Source organism: Rhea pennata, chromosome 31 (assembly GCF_028389875.1).
Source record: "Rhea pennata isolate bPtePen1 chromosome 31, bPtePen1.pri, whole genome shotgun sequence".
In the NCBI taxonomy this organism is placed as follows: domain Eukaryota; kingdom Metazoa; phylum Chordata; class Aves; order Rheiformes; family Rheidae; genus Rhea; species Rhea pennata.
In genome coordinates, this window is record NC_084693.1 from 257,457 (window position 1) to 275,434 (window position 17,978).

The window sequence follows — 17,978 nt, forward strand, 5'->3', positions numbered from 1 at the left end:
GCCCCCCCGCCGGCAACGGGCGCCCGCGTGGCCCCGCGCCCCCCTCTTAAAAGGGCAACGCGCGCTGCCACACTTCCCCCGCCGCCGCCCCCCGCCCCGGCTTCGCGGCGGCGCGGCTGCTCCCCGCGCCCGGCGCCCGCGCGGCCTCCCGGTGCAGCGGCGCCTCGGCGGGCGCCGGTCCTCCGCGGGAGCCGAGGGCGGGGCGGGGCGGGCGCTGCGCGCGGCCGTGGCCGCCAGGCGGCGCCGCAGCTGCAGCGCTGCCGGGCGCGGGTGGGACGTGGGGTGCCCCACGCGGCCTCCCCTCTCGGCGGCTCGGTGCGGGCCCGCTCGTGCCGTCACTGCGTGGGCGCTGTCTGGAGACGGTGGCGGCAGGGATGGGGCAGGCGGCAGCTCGGGGCGCTGTTCCTGGCCCCCTCCGCAGCAGAGTCCCACGCAGCACCTCCGCCCTGGCCTCCCGCTGCCAGGCGCCACGGACCCTGCGAGCCCCGCGGAGGGGGCGCTGCAGCGGGGTGGCTGCACCCACGTGTCACATGGGGCCAAGGCCGGGTTTGGTACCAGGAGCAAACAGCGGGTGCCCTGGCTGGAGGGGGCCCTGCAGCACGGCCTCTTGGGCGCCAGGGGCTTCGTGCCTCTGTGCTGGGAACTGTTTTCTCCTTCCTGCGGGACTGGGGGAGCGTGTGGAGGTGTAAACACGTTTTCCCTGACCTTCTGCTACCGCCTTTGGCTGGGGATGGGACTGTGGGTGCTGGGCGCTTTGCAGGGGCGAGGGTGGGGCCTGAGCGGCCAGAGGATGCCACTGGTCCCAGCGCTGCGCAGTGTCTGCTCGCAGCCCTTCGTGCCACCTGCGCCTCACTGCCCTGCTCTCCAGCACCCGCTCGCCATGCCTGGGTCTCAGCAACCCTTGCTGCATGGCAGTCTCGGCTCTGCTCCTCGGGCGGGGGCCAGGCTGGGGCTGGGGGCACCAGGAGCAGATAGGGTGGAGCCGCTGCATCCGGCTTGGCACAGGGCGCGGGGGCCGCCCGGGGGCCTGGGAGGGCTGGTGCTTGGTGCCCTAGGGCGGGGAGGGAGGGGGGAGTTGCCCTGCAGGAGCAAGGGGACACATGAGGCCCTGCGGGGATGTTGGGGGGGGTTGGTCTCAGGCCACAGAGGAGCGCTGTGATTGCGGGGAGGGAGCGGTGCTTCGTGGGGCCCCAGGCCTCACCTGCGTAAGCAGCTGGGGGGGGGGAACCGCTGGAGTTTATTTGAGCGCAGGGCGAGGCAGCGGCAGCCCGGTAATGATTAATCCTGGGCTGCGCCTGCCGACACAGCCCCCCAGCCCCCCCCGCTGGCCGGGGCTGCGGGACCCCACACCTCTGCCTCCCCATGGGGATGGGGACACCAGCCCCTGCCGCGCCCCACACGGGGACGCCTGACCTTGGGATGTCATGGGGCGCACGGCGCCCCGCCATGGGGCGCACCCTGTGCCGCCCCCCCGCCACGCGCTGCCCCGGGCGCTGCCGGGGTGGGGCCTCCACACCTGCCCCAGGTGCTCTATAAAGCTCCCGCTGCCGCCGAGCTGCCAGTTGCTGCTGCCCTGACCGCGGAGCGCCGCTGAGCCCCTGGCACCATGCACCTCACCACCCTGCTGCTGCTGCTGGCGCTTGGCCCAGGTGAGCATGGGGGTGCACGGCAACGAGGGGGGGGGTCCCACTTTCGGAGCTGAGCCAAGGCTCAGCCCTGTCCCTGCAGCCCCAGCACGGCTGGGCTCTGGGTGCCTGGCTCAGCTCTCTGCTCCAGTCCCCAGGACTGGCTGGGGCTGGACTGCACGGGCTGAGCCTGGCGCAGTGCAGCTGCGTCCCGGCTCCCGGAGTGCCCGCCCTGCATGGGCCCGTGAGCCTGGTGGCACGGCCCCGGGGAGCGCCCCGGCCTGACGGCTTGGAGTGGGTGTCCTCGCCCAAGGACGTTCTTCGTTCGAGTTATCCGGGTAGCGGGGCCATGCACGGCAGCGGGCATTCCTAGGCAGCAGGAGGGCAGCAGCAGTGGGGGTGCAGCTCTGTGGGGCTGGGTGAGGATGAGTGCCTGCAGCCCATGCCCATCACTCAGGCTGGCCATGGGGGCCAGCCCTGGCCGCCGAGGCTCCTCCGCATGGATCTGCTCCTGGCCAGCAGCTTTCCTGGCAAACCGGGGACCTGCACTGAGCTGAGGGCACGAGGCACTGTTGGGACCCTCTGCCCCAGCACCCGTCCCCATTGTAGGATATTTCTGGGGGTCCTGTAGATCTAAAGGGCAGACAGATCTGTAGATGCTTGTATCCTGGAGGTCATGGTGCTTCCCTGGGCCTTGTTGCCCAGGGGACTGTCCAGTAAAGGAACCTCATTGCATAAAATTGCTACCCTTAGACCAGGAGGTCCTGTGCCCTGCCTGCAGCCTCTGCTCCCTGCTGCAGCTTGGTGCTTTGCCCTGTTACTTCCCAAACTGGTGCTGCAGCCCCAGTTCCTGATACCTGGTTGTCTTCTCCCTTAGATACGTGGGCCATGGGAACCACAATGTCTGAAACGGAAACAACTACAATGGACATGGACACAACCACAGAGACCATGACCACCACTATGACCACAACCACCAACACGACCACCACCACCACCACAGACACGACGACAGCCACCACAGACACGGCCACCACCTCTGTGACCACCACTCCAGATACCACAACCTCCAACACCACAGGAGTCAATGTGACCCAAACCACTGTCCCCTTCCGCACGACAACAATCTTGTTCACAACAAGATCATACCTGTCCCTGACCCCCTCTCCTGACTCTCCAACAAGCAACACCACAACCATGCAGTCCACAAACAGCTCTGCCAGCAACACCACAGCGAACAGCACTGTGGTGCCTGTCTCTGTCAGCATTATGATCCCCCACTCCAATACCACGAGGAATGGCAGTGATGTGGTCTCATCGCCAAGCACCAACACCATGGGGATGGGAAACACTGTGAGGCCCACCTCAAGCACCACCATGGCAAGCAGCAGCAAGGTCCCCCCATCATCCAGTACCAACGGCAGCTCTGTTGTCCCCACCTCCGGCTCCAACGCCACTGCAGACAACGGTGCTGATGTGTCCCCAACAGGCAAAGTCTCTGTCACTACTCAGGGCAGCCCGGCCCCTGGGAAGGCCACGACGGCCGTGCTGGTGGGCAGCGGCACCCCCAACCCCAGCAAAGCTGCAGTCCTGACACCCGTAGTGGTCCAGCTGCTCCTTAGCATCCCGCTCTCCTTCCACATCCTCAATAAGAATTTCAGCGAGAGCCTGCTTGACCCCACATCAAAAGAATATGTGAGCCTGAGCCAGAGCGTCCTGGCCGTGGTGAGTCCTGCCACCAGCTGCCCTGCACTGGGCCTGTAGAGACCATGTGCGTGGTGCCGGGAGGGAAGCGCCCCGAGTGCCTGCACCGGGAACCGCTCTGCAGCACAGAGCAGCCTTGCGGCAGGGCAGCGGGAGACGGGGAGACGGACAGGAGGCTTGGGGTGGGCAGCGAGCTGCTGGTGTGGCCCTGACCTCCTGCTCTCTCCCAGTTTGAAAGCGTCTTTGGCTGTGTCCAGTGCAACAACCAGCAGGCCTACAAGGGATGCAGTGAGCTCCGGTTCAGGTACAGGGCTGGAGGCTTGGGCCATGGAGCCAGGTGGCCTCGTCCGCCCAGTCCAGACCTAGCAGTGGGAGGGGAGAGAGGAAGGTGGTAACTAGGGCCCTCACCCTCCTCTCTGGGGCAGCCAAGGCTCCGTGATGGTACAGTCCAACCTCGTGTTTGAGCGTGGCAATGGCTCCACCACCAGCAATACTGTCGAGAAGCAACTGAAGAACAGCTTGGACTCAAATGGCTTCATCATGGATCTGCAGCTGGACAACATCCAAAGTGAGTGGGAGACGCGGGAGCACGGAGGGTGGGAGCATGGCACTGCCATGGGTGAGGGAGCCCTGCAGTGCTTTGGGTGTTTCTGGTGACTCTTGTGGGACCCAGCCTGGAGCCTGCAGCCAGCAGAGCTGAGGTCATTTCCCAGTGCTAGTGAGATCAGCTGGGCTGCAGCAGAGTCCTCTCGGGGCTGCTCTCCCCACGGTGCAGACGTGGCTTCATTTCAGGTGCTCCAGACACAACCTCTCCGGTGCCAGCGCCTGCGGTGCCAGGCTGGGCCATTGCTCTACTGGTCCTGGTCTCCATCCTCGTGCTGCTGAGCATCCTCATGTTCTTTCTGCTGGTGAGTGCCCCATCCCTGTCCCTGGGCAGTCAGCCCCTGGCCCCTTCCTGCTCACTGGGCCTTCCCTCCCTGCAGACCGCCTGCTCCTGCCGCCGGAAGAGCCGTGGGAAGCTGGACCTGTTCAGCGCAAAGGACTCCTACCACCCCATGGCTGAGTACCCCACCTACCAGAGCCACGGGCGCTATGCGTCACCCACCAGCAAGCACAACCCCTACAGCCAGGTGAGGGGCTGCAGGACTGCTCCCGCGCCAGGGTCTGGGCACAGGAATGCCATGGCAGGCAGGGTGGTACCAGGTGTTTCTGGGTGCCTGCGGGCGCTGGTGAGTCCCTCGGCCCTGCCATCCCTTCTCCGTTAATGGCTAACGAGCTGCGAGTGCTGGCCCCCAAGCTGCGGCCATGAGGTGAGCTGAACTTTCACGCCCGGATGGAGCTGCATCACGGGCACAAGGCCAGAGCTGGACTGGCACTGGGGCTGCTTCCAGACCCCCGCCGCCGCCACGGGCAGCTGTGGGCCTGCTCTGGCCACGGTGGGGACTGCAGGGCTGCTCCCCACGCTGCTGCCGGCTCCAGCGCTGCAGGGCGGGGGCCGCATCCAGCTGTTCCGCTCCCTGGAAGCAGCTCATGCTGTTCAAATACCAGGGGCCTCAGGTAAATATTTACCTTTGCTCTTGTTGGGCCGGCTTATCGCCCTAGAGGAAAGCAACACGTCCTGGGCGGCTCTGGCTGCGCTGGGGGCCGGGGCGCCAGCACAGGGGCTGCTTCTGCTGCGCGGGGCTCCCTGAGAATGGGGCTCATCCCTGGCTCTGAGGGGGCCCCTCCGCCTCCCCCCAGGTCGCAGGCAGCAATGGCGGAGGGGCCGGCACCTTCACCTACACCAATCCGGCTGCCGGCTCTGACAACCTCTGAGGACTGGGCAGGAGCGGCGCCGGCCCTGGGCATGTCCCCCAGCACCGTGCAGCCCTCCGCCGCTGGCAGCAGGAGCCGGATGGTTCTGGAGCAGCTGGATCCGAGCGCGTGACAGAACAGGATGAACAAAACCACTGGGGCGGGGGGCCCCGGCCAGCCCAGCTCCAAGCCTGCCGCCCTGCTTGCCCGAGGCCACGCATAGCCATTCCCCTGCCCTGTGCCACTGGTGTGGACTGCAGGCTTATGTGTCCACCTTCTTGGGGATCCTATGGTTGTTTTCTTTGGTGGTGTTTTATATACATATATAAATACATATAAAATATATATATAAATATATATATATAAATATATATATATATATATATATATATATGGGTTGTAAGCACCGGGCTCCCCAGGGGAGCGTGGCCATGGGGGTTGTGGCAGTGATATATTTATCATGTTTCACAATAAAATGATCAGCGCAGTCAGGCTCTGGTCTCTGCGTGGCCATCTTAGCCCATCCCCGGTGTCCCAGCCGGGACGAGGTGCAGCGGTGTGAACCAGCCCATGTGGAGCAGGCTGGGGGACAGTGCAACGCAGAGGCTGGGAGCAGCCGAGCTCACATGAAGGCCAGCACCGGGGGACCAGCGCTGGCCATGCTCCAGGAGGCCGAAAAGCTGCTGCCTGCGGGGCGCTGCCACCAGCCTCATCCTCCCTGGAGCGGCGCACGTGCCCGGAGCCACGCTGCATGCCGTGGACCTGTTGCTCCCCGCATGAGTCTGGTCACGCACAACGAGGGCGCAATGTGGTGTCAGGCTGGCATGTGATTTCTCACTCATTGTCATGAATTTCACTTGTAGTAGCATGGATGCGAGCGGTGTCTCCTGCCCCTCACCCCCGCCGGGTACAGTCACTGTTAGTCAGCATCTTGGCCAGTCTGTCCAGCACTCAGTTTCATAGGTTTTATGAGCAAACATATTTCTCACTGAAGGCAATCTGTCCTGCAGTTGCACAAGTGGCAAATCAAGGTGATGATAGGCCCATAAAATCATGGGGACAGAGCCATAAAAGAATGTATCCGCATTGCCACTGTGCATGCCTGCAGGCTGCAGTCACATCTCAGTGGGGCTGTGACTGTCCCTGCAGTGTCCCCACCTGGTCCAGGGTTGGGATCCCAGGAAGACCTGGACATCCTGGGCCACAAATGGCCCCAAGATGCTGGGAAGGGGCTGGGCTGTGGCAGATGCCCTGCATCTGCAGCACATGGCACAGGCTGAACTTGCCTCTGAGCGTGGGGGCCATGGCTGGCCCGGCCTAGGACCGGAGTGGAGCTGGGCTGGGGAGGGGACATTTCTGCAACACCATGTCCTGCAAGGAAAGGGGAACCCACACTGCCCTCTCTTGTGTTGGGCTGGGCCAGGACACCTGTGCTGGGGGCTGGGAGGATTTTGGCATCTACTGAAAAGCCAGAAAAACAAGGAAACGAAACTTATATAAAGAAATCATTTGTAACATCAGGCATGGGGCCAGCAGCTGTGCCAGAACAGGAACCAAGGTGGGACTGGGCCATGGTGAGCACCTCGACACTGTGGGGCTGGGGTGGGGGTTGCTACAACTGCTGCGGGGGCTCCTGCACCTGCCCGAGCACGGGATACTGCTGTGCTGGGGGCATCAGGGTGCTGGTGCATGTGCGAGGGGCTGGAGGTGCTGGAACAGGGTGTCCCCCTGATGCCGGCACTGGGCAGGGCAGTGAGGAATCGAAACGAGCACCTGGGCTGGGTCCTACAAAGAAACTGCTGTTTGCCTGATGCCCTGCCCGGGCCCAGCACCTTGGCAGGCCTGTGCCGTCTCGCGGGCGCTGTCCCCACAGCCCCCACCTGCCCCTCCTGTCCAAACAGACGGGGCTGGTGTTGGTTCTGGGGCAGGAGCCAGCCTGAAAGGCCAGCCCTGCCCTGCACGTGGCTCTGCTGCATGCCACGCCGCTCTGTGCACCTTCTGGCCTGCGTTTTGGTGGGCTGTGGGTCCAGGGCCCTTTACACGAGGCAGCACGAAGCTGCCTGCAGCCCTGGGATCCCAGGAACCCCTGAGCTGGACCAGCACTTGTTGGGACCTCCTGCCCCCAAAATATACCCCAATAATACTACAGGGCTTTTCTCTGCAGCCCTGAGGGTGACGATCCTCCCATGCTGCCAGTCTAAGGCAGGAGCACCCCAATGTCTCCCTGGCCTGGAATGGTGCAGGGAGCATGAGGCAGTGCCAGACACGTGGACAGGCATGGCCTGGGCAGGTAGCAGACACATCAGTGCTGCACAGGGCCAAGGAGGGCGCCGGCCCAGGCTGCCAGCTTTGCCCTGGGCCATTCCCTGGGCAGGATTGGCCTCTGCTGACCCCAGCCCGAAGCATGGCTGTCCCGCTGGCCCCAGAGCAAGGACGGCTCTGCCCTGCACTCTGCCTCGGTAGAGCTGCAGCTCCTCTCTCCTGCCCCAGAGGTGGCTGTGGAGAACTCTGGCATTGCAGTTTATTGTAGGAAACCATGAAAATACAGCAGTTATACAGTACAGAACCCATGAGAAACTATAGCAGCTCAGATGGCTCCCAGGGCCGAAGTGCCACCCCAAGGGCCCTTGCGGTGGACGGTAGCCCCGGGGAGCAGACACATCTCCCTGCCCCGCAGAGATCCCTGCAGGCCCAGCCCACCCCCGCTGTGAGCACTGTGCACCAGCAATTTGGCACCAAATGGGGCAGTATAACAGGGCAGGGCTGTGCTGAGCATGTCCCACGGGGCTAGATGCCACACCAGCACCCACCACCCTCCGGGCCTGCAGCGGGAGCACGTGCAGAGCGCAAGGCTGAGGGTGCGGGCAGCAATGGGGAGGGTGCTCGTGCAGGCAGAGCTGGGCTGGCAGGCGCAAGGACAGGGGCTGTTCCTGTGCAACCAGGCCATGCATGAGACCCCTCCCGTGCTGGAAGAGCTGCTCTCCAGCAGAGGAGCGGAGGGCACAGCAGAGAGCAGCACCCTGCAGCCCCCAAGGAGAGCCTGAGAGCACCGTGGTCCCTCCTCCAGGCCCAGGGAGCTGCAGGAGGGACCTGGTGGCCAGATAAATCCATGAGCCGCATTGAAAATTAGCCATTTTAAAAAGTCTTCAACCCTCCTTACAGCCCAGCCTCCCCCCTCCCCTCCTCAGCTGTCTCCCCCACGCCAGACAGTGCCCAGCTACCTCCCCCCCACTGTCACCCCAACCAGCACATTCCCCCCACCCAGCACAGCCCAAGACCCATGACCCACTCATGCCCCACTCCCTGATCCATCTCTAGGGCTGAGCCATGGACTGACTCTCTGCCAGGACCTGTACCGTGTCCTCCCTCAGTCCTGCCCGTAGTCCCAGGTGTGAGCAGCCTCAAGCAGAGCTGGGAGAAGGGGCAATGGATGGGCGGAGGAGGGGACGGTAAAGCAGCCTCCCACCCTGTCCCACAAAACAAACACTTGGCCAGCTCTAAGCCATCAGCAGGGCTGGGTCTGCCCCTACCGTGCTTTGCTCCTGGCTCAGCTGTGCCCCCCGTTACCCCTTCAGGCCCTGGAGCTCACTTGGCAGATAGGAAGGGGTCACAGCAGACTCTGCGGGGAGCACAGGCATAGCTCAGTCCAGCTTGGCAAAGCCCCCGATGGTCACTTTACGCTCCTGCTTGTTGGCCACCAGCTCCTGGAGATGCAGGGCACCCCCTCCAATGAAGCAGAAGGCAGGACACACGGGCCCGGAGCAGTCCACGCCACATTCCCAGAGCCCACGGAAGGACACGGCGTCGTAGAAGCTCACCTTGCCCTGCTCGTAGTCCAGGCAGATGCCGATGCGTGGGGGCAAGGGCACTGTGCAGCCGTTGGGGTCACGAGAGGTGAGCGCTGACCCATGTGAGAGCAAGATCTTGCCCATGCCGATAGTCAGGAAAGCGTAGGGTGGGGGTGCGTCCACCGTTGTGTCTTCTGCTCCACTGTCGTGGCCACTGTCAGGGTCATACCTGTGGTGGGAGGACAGGTTTAGTCCTGGTGCAGGCACATGATGGATGCAGTGGGGTCCCCATACACTAAAGGGCCCTGTGGGAAGCCAGGAACTGGCTGAACACATCCACAAGGAGGGTTCCCCCCTCCACACTGCAGGGCCCCCATGATCCCCGTGATCCAGGACCAGCGCCTGCACCAAAGCCATGCTCACCTGGGGCTTACGACATCCTGTGGCACCTGGAACCACTCCTGCAGTTTGCTCTCCAGCCCTACGCCCACCTTGACCAAGTAGGAACTGGGATCCACGCAGCAGGCCCAGTAGTTCTTGCCCTGTGTGATGGCCACGTCACCAATGACCAGGTCGATGGAAAGGTGGCAACTGGTCATGAGGCGCTCGGCAGCAAAGAGCATGGGGATACCAGGGACACTGCGCACGGCACGCTGGTCCTTGCTGATGGCCAGCCGGTCCCGGTTAAAGCCCCAGCGGTTGTCAAGGAAGAAGTTCAGGACTGCAGAGAGGAAGAGAGCAGGGCAGGTGAGAAGGGAATGCTGCTGGGGATGAACTGCGGGGCAGTGAACAACATGAGCAGCTGGTAGGAGGAAAGACACACTGCTCTGAACTTCCCTGCCTGGTATGTGCTGGGGATCCCCTCACCTGGGGCAGGTGGTGTGTGCAGGTAAATGTCTTCACTGTACTCCCCAAACCCTGCCTTGTTGTAGCCCTTCACTCTGAGCACATAGACGCTGTCGGTGTCCAGGTACTCCACAAGTGTGCTGGTGCCACGCACCTCCTCCCGCCGCTGCCACAGCTTGAGCCCCTTGGCCTTGGTGTCTGTCTTGCGGTACTCCACCGTGTAGTGCCAAGCAGGCGGTGAGTGCTGCGGCAGCCGCCAGCACAGGAAGATCTGGTCGTAGGCGTAGGTGCGCTGTGTGTCGATGACAGGGGCCTCGGGCGCTGTAGGGAGAGGCACGGGCAGGCATCAGGCAGCGCCCTCCCTGGCAGGCGGGGAGGTGGCCAGACGCAGGGAGGGGGCATTCCGGACGGACGCACAACCAGCAGGAGTCTAGGGGGATCTGACTGCAGAGACTGTGTGTAGGCACCAGAGGAGAGAGAGAGTCAGGGAGACAGAGGAGCTAGCTGCTGTGAGGCTCCAGGGACCAGACAGGCTGAGTGCAAGTCGAGGGGAGGGACAGAAAAAGAGAGAGAGAGAGAGAAAGAAAGAAAGAGGATGGAGACAGCAGGAGAGGAGGAGGGTAAGAAGATGGGGATGGCAGAGTAGTGTGAAGATGTGAGTGCAACTGGATAGGGAGGCAGGGTGGGAGAGAGAGGCTGCGAGATGAGCGGATGGGAGGACAGAAATGGGGTGAGGAGGGGACAGGGACAGGAGGAGGAGCAGCAGCAGATGGAAGGATGGGGGCAGATCAGGGATGGAGGTTGGGAGTAGAGCCACCACCTGCCACCACCAGTGGGCAGGACAGGGATGGAAGAGGATGACAGCAGAGCAGGGATGGCAGGATGGGGCAGGAATGGGGATGAAGGGATGGAGGGATGGGACAGAGAGAGCAGGGGTGGCTCTGGGGCAGGGGAGTGACTTGCCTCGGTTACTTCAGTGACGACTCAGCAGCGGCCTCAGCCTATAAACAAAGAGAGGTAGAAGCAGGTCTGAAAAGTGTTGCCAGCCGGTCCTGGCAGGGCCCATGTGGCACCTGCCCTGGGGGAAGAGCGCCTGCCCTGCACGTGGTCGAAGGGCCTGGGGCCGCCTCCACTCAGTACTCACCCTCCTGTGGTGCGGCTGCCATGACCTGGCATCGCGGCCCTGCCTTTCTTGTCCCCTTGCCTGGCAGCCCTGGTGCAGGGCCAGGCAGGGGCAGGAGCATGGGGCAGGGATCACCTCAGGGCCTGCTGGGGTGGGGGTCATCCCTGACGGGGAGGGGAGTGGGCAGATCTCTGAGCACCTGCCTGGAGCACAGCCCTTTGCAGTGGTTAAAGCTCCGCAGGAGGAGACAGACCAGGTGGGCATGGAGTTGCTCTGCCCGCAGGGGCTGCACCTTGGCACAGGGCACAGCCGGTGCCATTGGGTGCCACAGTCCTGCTGTGTTTACCTTTGATGAAGGCCAGGTCTGTGAGTAGCTTTAGTTCCCTACTGACATCCAGCTGGAAGTGGCTGAAGGATGCCGTGGCCGCAGGTCGGAAGCTCTGCAGCGAGTCCGTGGCCCTGAGGATCCTGTAGTACAGGAGAACAGGGATGAGGGGATGGCACATGGGGGAAACAGGAGCCTTCTCAGGCCCTCAACGGCCTCCGCCTCATGTGCAAACGCCTCTAACTTGGGCACTGAGTCCAGGCACAAGCACACATCCATGCCAGGTCTCTGTGTGGTACCTGTTGTGCAGCTGCTTGGCAGCCTGGACGAAGCAGGGGTGGTCGGTCTCCTTCAGCACCTCCTGGGCATAGCCCACCATGCCTGAGTTTTCCAGCATAGCCTGGTGCTCTTGGATCTGGTAATGGAGGCTGGCCAGCCGTTCCTGCTGGCACTCCTCAATAGCCTGCAGCAGGGACGCCCGCTTCTCCTCCAGCATTGCGCACAGGCCCTGGATCAGCTGGGATACTTCCTCCTTGGCCTGTGACCCATTTGCCTGCCAAGCAGAGCACAGTCAGCTTGCAACATAAGCTGCCCTCCTTCCCCATGCCAGAAACACACTTGGGAACAGAGAGTGGACCAGCGAAGCAATGCCATCACCTGCCTGGGAAGACTACCCTCTGGGGCAGGTGAGCACCTTGTGCCTTTACCTCTGTGTGCTTTACTGTCTCCTCCAGCTCAGCAATCTGTGTTTGCACTGTGTCCTGGCTGCTCAAGATGTAGGCAATGCTCTTTGTCAGCTTCTCCTGCAAGGAATAGGGAGGAAATGAGGCCAGTTACAGCCAGGCCTGTACGCCCCCGATCCACCTGGAGCTAGCCAGCACAGAGCAGCATCAATGCTGCAGCAAACCAAGCCCCTGCCCCATCTGTGCTGAAAGCTGCTAGGAGAAGGGCCCAGCCTGAGACCTGATTTCCTTCCCATTGAGCCCTGCCAGCAGTGCCCTGCATCCCAGTGGAGGATCCTGCCCTCACTCTGTCCGTGCAGCCCTGTGTCCCCAGCAGCCCTTACCCTGAGTGCCTGGTAGGCGCTGAGCACTGGGGTGATCTTGTGGCTGGTGTGAGTGCGTCGCACGCGGCAGAGCTGGCACACCAGGCGCTGACAGGTTTTGCAATAGTGAGTCACCTCCTCCTTGTGCTCTGGGCACATCAGACCCTGCATGGACACAATGGAGTTCAGCATGGTTTTGCCTCCCTGTCTCCTCCTCAGGTTGCCTGCAATGGTGCCAGGAAAACCCCAAAAGGGAAAGGTCCAGAAGGAGAGGGTGCAGGGTGCCTGCATGTCCTCCAGCCCTTCCCAGTGCCCTCCAAGACAGCACGTCCATCAGGTTCCCATACGGGGAAGCCATACCTTGGGGCGGAAGGTGAGAGTGGGTGGTGTGGGCTCATGCTGAGCCTTCTGGGTCCCCCAGGGGTGGTAGAGCTTGAAGCACTCATTGCAGAAGCTGGACTTGCATTCAGTGCAGCCCTTGGTGGCCTCAAGCTGTGGGGGCTTGCAGAACTGGCACATGATGGCAGCGCTAATATTGATGGTCTGGCGGTACCGCTCCACAATCCGCTCCAGCGTCAGGTTGCGAAAGAGGCTGCCTAGGCCGCGCTCGCCCAGGTCCACATCCCGCTGGCAGGCCGGGCAGGGGAAGCTGATGGTCTGGGGATGCACGGTGCCCCGCTTCCGCCCGGGGTAGGTGCCAAAGCCTGCAAGAGGCCGGGAAGGGCTCAAATGCTGCTTGGCTCTCTGGCAGTCCCCAGCTGCGCAGCTCATGCCACGGTGCCCACACAGGGCTGGGCAGCAGTAGTCCCACCTCCCGCCATCACGCTCCCCTGTCCCCGCTGGGATGAACAGGACCCCTCGGCTCTCCCGGGGCGCGCTGTTCCCTCTCCCCCTGCCGCTGCCCACCTGACTTGAGGAGCCGGTCGAGGCGGTCGGGCTTGGGGACGCCGCGGCGGGGCAGGCGGGGGCTGCGGGTGGCGGGCGTGGAGGCGGGTGAGGAGGGCTCTGAGGCGGCGTCGCAGCAGAGGTAGCCGTGCTGCACCAGGACCTCGCTGGCACACACGTGGCACACGTTGTGCAGGCAGGGCAGTGCCAGCGGCTGCTTGTACATCTCCTTGCACACGGGGCAGATCAGCTCCCGCTCCATGTTCTTCATGCTGGTCTGCAGGGTGGGACAGGCCGAGCGTCACCACGGTGGGTGCGGGACGGGCCCAGGGCACCAGGGGCCCGGCCCAGCAGCCCACGGCCTTACAGCTTCCCAGTTCCCGTGCGCCCAGCCGCAGGGCAGCCCCGGGGGTCCCGGCGGCCGGGGCGATGGGAGGCCCCGGGGCCTAGGCCGGCCCGGCCCCCGCGGTGGCTCCACCCGCCATCGCCGCGGCCCAGTGCCCCCCCGGCTAGGCGCGGCCGCCGCGTTGCCATGGCGACGCCCCCTCCCCCCAGTGCGGCCGCCCCGGCGCGGCCCGGCCCCCCCCCCCGCAAGGGCCGCGGCCGCCGCGTTGCCATGGCGACGCTGCCCCCGAGCAACCGCCCCCCTGGTCCAGCGCGGCCCGGTGCTCCCCAAGGGCCGCGGCCGCCCCGTTGCCATGACGACGCCGCCCCGGTGCGGCCGCCCCCCGGCCCGGCGCGGCCCGGCGCCCCCCGCCCGCCGCTCACGCTGATGCGGACGAGCGCGTCCATGATGGAGGTGAAGGTCTGCAGGTCTTCGCCCTCGGCCATGACTCCGGGTCCGCGCCCGGGCGCCCGTCCCCGCGGCGGCGGCGGCGGCAGCAGCGGCGGCCGCGGACGCCCCGGTGCGTCGCAGGCAGCGGCGGAGCCGGGAGAGGGCGGGCGGCGGCGGCGCGCATGCTCGGGGCCGCCCGGCCGCGCGGGGGGGCGAGGGGGCGGCGGGGCGGGCGCTGCCGCCGCCCTGCGCCGCGGGGCGGCCTCGGCAGCCCCCGGGGGCGGTGGCCGGCTGCGGGGAGGGGGGCGCGGCGGGGGTCAGGGCACAGGCCAGCCTAGGCGACAGCGGGACTCGGCCTGTGCCGCGGGGAGGCGGCGGGCCAGCGGGGCGCTGGGATGGGCTGAGCGGGGCCGGGAGCGGGAGGCGGCGGCGGCGGCGGCGGCGGCTCGGGGCCCCGGGATGCCCGGTGCCGCTCGGGGCGGGCTGCTGCGCCGCGCCCGCCCGCTGGGGGGCGCGCTGGGCGGCGGCGGCGCTGCAGTGCCGCGCCCAGCCGCCAGGCGGCCTCGGAGCTCGCCGAAGCGGCTGTGCCCGCGGGGACGGGGCTCTTGCCTCGCGCATGCGCGCACCACGCCCCCCGCCGGGCTAATGCCGCCGTGTCCTTGCTGAAGCAGCTGGCGCTATGCGCATGCGCGGCCGGGATCCCCTGCGGCGGGGGTGGAGCTAGGGGCGGGGCCTGCGCGGAGAGCGGCGCGGACGGACGGGCTCAGGGGCACGCGGGCCGGGGGGACCCGCGGGGCATCATGGGTAACGGGGGGACCGACGGGGCACCGTGGGGCGTGGGGGGGCACTGCGGGCAGCGGGGGACCCGGCAGGGCGCCATGGGAATGGGGCCTCGCAGGGGTGCCATGGGAACAGGGGGACCCTCAGGGCTCCATGGGAACGGGGGGAGGAGGAGAGGGAAACGACTGGGCACCATGGGAACGGGAGACCCGCAGGGCACCATGGGAATGAGGCCTGCTAGGGGCGCCATGGTAACGGGAGACCCTGTGTGGCACCACGGTAATGGGGGACCCTATGGGGTGCCATGGTAATGGGGCCTGGTGGGGGCAGACGGGGTGGGGGACAGACATGGCACTGCCAGGAGCAACAGGGGCCCAGCTCAGCTGCTGCTCTGCCCCCAGCCGTGGGCACAGGCACATCCCTGGCGCTCTCCTCGCTGCTGTCGCTCCTGCTCTTCGCCGGGATGCAGATGTACAGCCGGCAGCTGGCCTCCACTGAGTGGCTGACCATCCAGGGCGGGCTGCTGGGCTCCGCACTCTTCATCTTCTCCCTCACTGTATCCTTTGGGGATGAGGGGCAGACCTGGGGGAATGGGGATCCCAGGCTGCCCTGTCTATTCCTTAATCCTGGTATCCAGGCCTTCAACAACCTGGAGAACTTGGTCTTCGGTAAAGGATTCCAGGCCAAGATATTCCCTGAGAGTAAGTGTCTGGCTGTGATCATGAGGCAATGGGGAAGGATGGTGAACAGCAGGAAGCTGTTTGATATACAGACCCAAGTCAGGGCTGTGAATGGCCTATTAGCAGGCATCAAGGGAGAATTGGATTTGTGAAGGAGCCACAGTGGGTCCACTTTTATGGTTACCTCAGCAATACCCTGTAGAAACAAAGAATCTCAACTCTAATCTGGGGGAAGACTCCACCATGATAGTCCTCCTTGAGCATTATCCCTGCTGTAGGTAAAGTTCTCTCCTGTTGCCTGCCTGTGGTCCTGACCCCTGCTACCCTCAGGCTCAGGCTGATGAGTTGGGATTGTGCAATTATATCTTTGATCTCTCCATTTTTTCCCCTACAGTCCTCACCTGCCTCTTACTGGCTCTCTTTGCCTCTGGCCTCATTCACCGAGTCTGTGTGACCACCTGGTAAGTCCAGAGCCTGCCCTGCAGGGAGGGGTGGGGAAGTGGCTTAGAGACCCTGACAGGCTGTGCCTGCTGCTGGTTGGAGGCAGGGGCACCAGCAGGGCAGAGACCAGCGGCCTGCCCTGAGCTCCTGCAGTGACCAGCACTGGGCAAAGTGGGGCTGACAGTGCAGCCCTGCCGCATTCTTCCCCCACAACAGTGCAAGGGGTGCTGCCAACTAGTCTGTTCTTTCCTTTTCTCCCAGCCTCATCTTCTCCATGATTGGCCTCTACTACATCAACAAGATCTCCTCCACACTCTACCAGTCTGCAGCACCTGTAGCTGTTCCCACCAAAGCTGTTGGCAAAGGCAGGAAGAGGAATTGATGTCCCATGGCCCCTCTCCAGGCGTAGCCCCCTCACCTCTAGCCTGCACTCAGACTCTGAGCCAACCAATAAAGCAGTCTCTTTGTAACTTCTTGTCTACAGCTCCTTCAGGTTGAGTTCCCCTGGCAGCGGCTTGGGGCCCCCTCTTCCAGCTGGCAGCCTGGCTTTCTTACAGTGCTTTGCATTCACACACACTGCCACAGAATTGTCCTGGCTGCTCTTCCAGGTGCAAACTTGGCTGTAGTAGAGCCTGGGGTGCGTTTTTCACCCTGCTGGGGCCTCAGGCAGGGTGGGTGGCACAGTGGGAGACCAGTGAGAGCTGATGGGCTGGTGTTGCTCTACCTCTGCAAATCCCAGCCTGCTTGGGTGGTGGTGGGGTGGGGGGGTGATGACAGACATGCTTCTTGGTGCTGACTCTGCCTGACCCTGCAGGGCCCTCTGCCTCCAGGGACAGCAGCTCTCTGCCACACTCCTGGGGAAGGGTCAGCAGGGATCACCGCCCTGGGCTGCAATTAGCTGCATTCCTGGAGAATCCACACCTCGCTGCTCCTCACTGTGAAGGGGTGCATGGGCTAGGTGTGTGGCACCATTCAGGGCCTCCTGCTGGCTTGGGTGCTCAGGAGAAAGAGATTTTTATCCTCAGGACAGCACTCTCTCTCTCTGTAACTTCATCAGCAACCAGAGACAACATATGCTGGTACTGTGAGCAGTCCACACATCTTCCACGGCCTGCTGGGGCCATCTCCCATCCACATCGCCAGCTGCTGCACGGTGCTTTCCAATGTGGTGAACACTTTCTGCCCCTGCAATGGGTTGGTGCACGGTCGGGGAGGCTGAGTGGGGTGTGTGGCTGGGGGTCAGGGGCACGCGTGAGCCCAGCCTGTCTGGAGCAGCCCAGACAGTCTGTGATTCAGCACCCAGGAGGGACAGGAAGCTGGGCTCTTCCCTGGCGCATCCCTGGGCCAGCAGAGTCTGGGCTGGGAGGCAGCCCGCAACCCCCCTCTCACCCAGCTCTAGCAATGAAAATGTGCTGACAAGGTCTGTCTAGACCTGTAAGGCAAGGAAAATCCCATCAGAGCCAGGCAGGTAGGAGCAGGCTCTGGCTCCAGGAGGGGATCAGCCTGGCTGGGTAGAGCTCTGTGCAGGAGCCTCCTCTGGCTGGGGGTCCCTGCAGAGGAGGTGCGCCAGTGCTCCCAGCCCGGCCGCAGGGCTCTTCCGCAGCTGCTTGCATCCGGTGACGGAGGTGTCGAAGAAGCGCAGGCTGCGGAGCGCAGCCCTGCAGCCCCTGGCCCCGGCCATGCTATCCAGGCCACCTGGCTGCCATCCTGCTCTGCTCCAGCTCTGAACGTGGCTTGCAGGGAACGGCCACAGCTCGGTCAGTGCTGGCGGCGGGAGAGAGCCCTCCACGGTCCTCGCCACGCAGCCCCCGCCACGCACAGGCGGCGTCTCTGCCGTTCCAGCCAGGGGGACCCGGGAGCTGGGGGAATCCTGGAGCCCAGGGGACCTGGGAACCGGGAGGATTGTGGAGCCGGGGGGACCGGCGGCTCCCGGAGCGGGCTGGGGCAGGGGCCGTGGGAGCGGCTGGCGGCCGAGGCCGGCTCCCACGCCTGCCCGCCGGCCGGGCGCGGAGGAAGCCAGGTGCTTCCTGCCGCCGCGGCCGCCGCCAACAAAGCGCGGCGGCTTCCTGCGGCCCCGGGGCCGCCGCGGGGCCCCGCCGCCGCCCGCAGGGGGCGCCCCGCGCATTTGGGGTGGGGGAGGGGGAGGAAAGCGGCTCGGCGCAGGCGC

The 17,978-nt window shown here is 64.5% G+C and overlaps 3 protein-coding genes across 3 annotated transcripts; 2 read left to right on the plus strand and 1 right to left on the minus strand.

The window, feature by feature from the left end:
* The first annotated feature begins 1,606 nt into the window (after positions 1 to 1,606).
* MUC1 (mucin 1, cell surface associated) lies at positions 1,607 to 5,256 on the plus strand. Its single transcript, XM_062597586.1, has 8 exons — positions 1,607 to 1,649; positions 1,784 to 1,963; positions 2,503 to 3,350; positions 3,560 to 3,633; positions 3,755 to 3,897; positions 4,122 to 4,237; positions 4,313 to 4,459; positions 5,077 to 5,256. Exons 1-8 carry the CDS (start codon positions 1,607 to 1,609, stop codon positions 5,254 to 5,256), a joined length of 1,731 nt encoding a protein of 576 aa, XP_062453570.1.
* Positions 5,257 to 8,398: 3,142 nt separating this feature from the next.
* On the minus strand, positions 8,399 to 13,966 carry TRIM46 (tripartite motif containing 46). The gene is made up of 10 exons (XM_062597838.1): positions 13,904 to 13,966; positions 13,157 to 13,412; positions 12,611 to 12,954; positions 12,272 to 12,415; positions 11,913 to 12,008; positions 11,505 to 11,758; positions 11,227 to 11,348; positions 9,779 to 10,078; positions 9,335 to 9,632; positions 8,399 to 9,140 (listed from the first exon to the last, which is right to left on the minus strand). The coding sequence occupies exons 1-10, from the start codon at positions 13,964 to 13,966 to the stop codon at positions 8,765 to 8,767; spliced, it is 2,253 nt and encodes a 750-aa protein (XP_062453822.1). The 3' UTR covers positions 8,399 to 8,764.
* A 642-nt stretch (positions 13,967 to 14,608) lies between these two features.
* On the plus strand, positions 14,609 to 16,281 carry KRTCAP2 (keratinocyte associated protein 2). Its single transcript, XM_062597952.1, has 5 exons — positions 14,609 to 14,714; positions 15,092 to 15,246; positions 15,328 to 15,391; positions 15,765 to 15,831; positions 16,073 to 16,281. The coding sequence occupies exons 1-5, from the start codon at positions 14,711 to 14,713 to the stop codon at positions 16,191 to 16,193; spliced, it is 411 nt and encodes a 136-aa protein (XP_062453936.1). The 5' UTR covers positions 14,609 to 14,710; the 3' UTR covers positions 16,194 to 16,281.
* The last annotated feature ends 1,697 nt before the right edge of the window (positions 16,282 to 17,978 follow it).

What these genes read in the sequence shown, in the direction of transcription:
- MUC1 (XM_062597586.1), top strand. Translation starts at nt 1,607, where the DNA reads ATGCACCTCACCACCCTGCTGCTGCTGCTGGCGCTTGGCCCAG. An exon ending in TCTTCGTTCGAGTTATCCGG is followed by an intron (nt 1,964 to 2,502) that starts GTAGCGGGGCCA and finishes CTTCTCCCTTAG; the next exon opens with ATACGTGGGCCATGGGAACC. An exon ending in GCAGCTGGACAACATCCAAA is followed by an intron (nt 3,898 to 4,121) that starts GTGAGTGGGAGA and finishes GCTTCATTTCAG; the next exon opens with GTGCTCCAGACACAACCTCT.
- TRIM46 (XM_062597838.1), bottom strand. Translation starts at nt 13,966, where the DNA reads ATGGCCGAGGGCGAAGACCTGCAGACCTTCACCTCCATCATGGACGCG. An exon ending in GCCAAGCAGCTGCACAACAG is followed by an intron (nt 11,349 to 11,504) that starts GTACCACACAGA and finishes CCTGTACTACAG; the next exon opens with GATCCTCAGGGCCACGGACT. An exon ending in AGACCTGGCCTTCATCAAAG is followed by an intron (nt 10,079 to 11,226) that starts GTAAACACAGCA and finishes CTCTCCCTACAG; the next exon opens with CGCCCGAGGCCCCTGTCATC.
- KRTCAP2 (XM_062597952.1), top strand. An exon ending in GGCCAAGATATTCCCTGAGA is followed by an intron (nt 15,392 to 15,764) that starts GTAAGTGTCTGG and finishes TTTCCCCTACAG; the next exon opens with TCCTCACCTGCCTCTTACTG. An exon ending in CGAGTCTGTGTGACCACCTG is followed by an intron (nt 15,832 to 16,072) that starts GTAAGTCCAGAG and finishes CTTTTCTCCCAG; the next exon opens with CCTCATCTTCTCCATGATTG.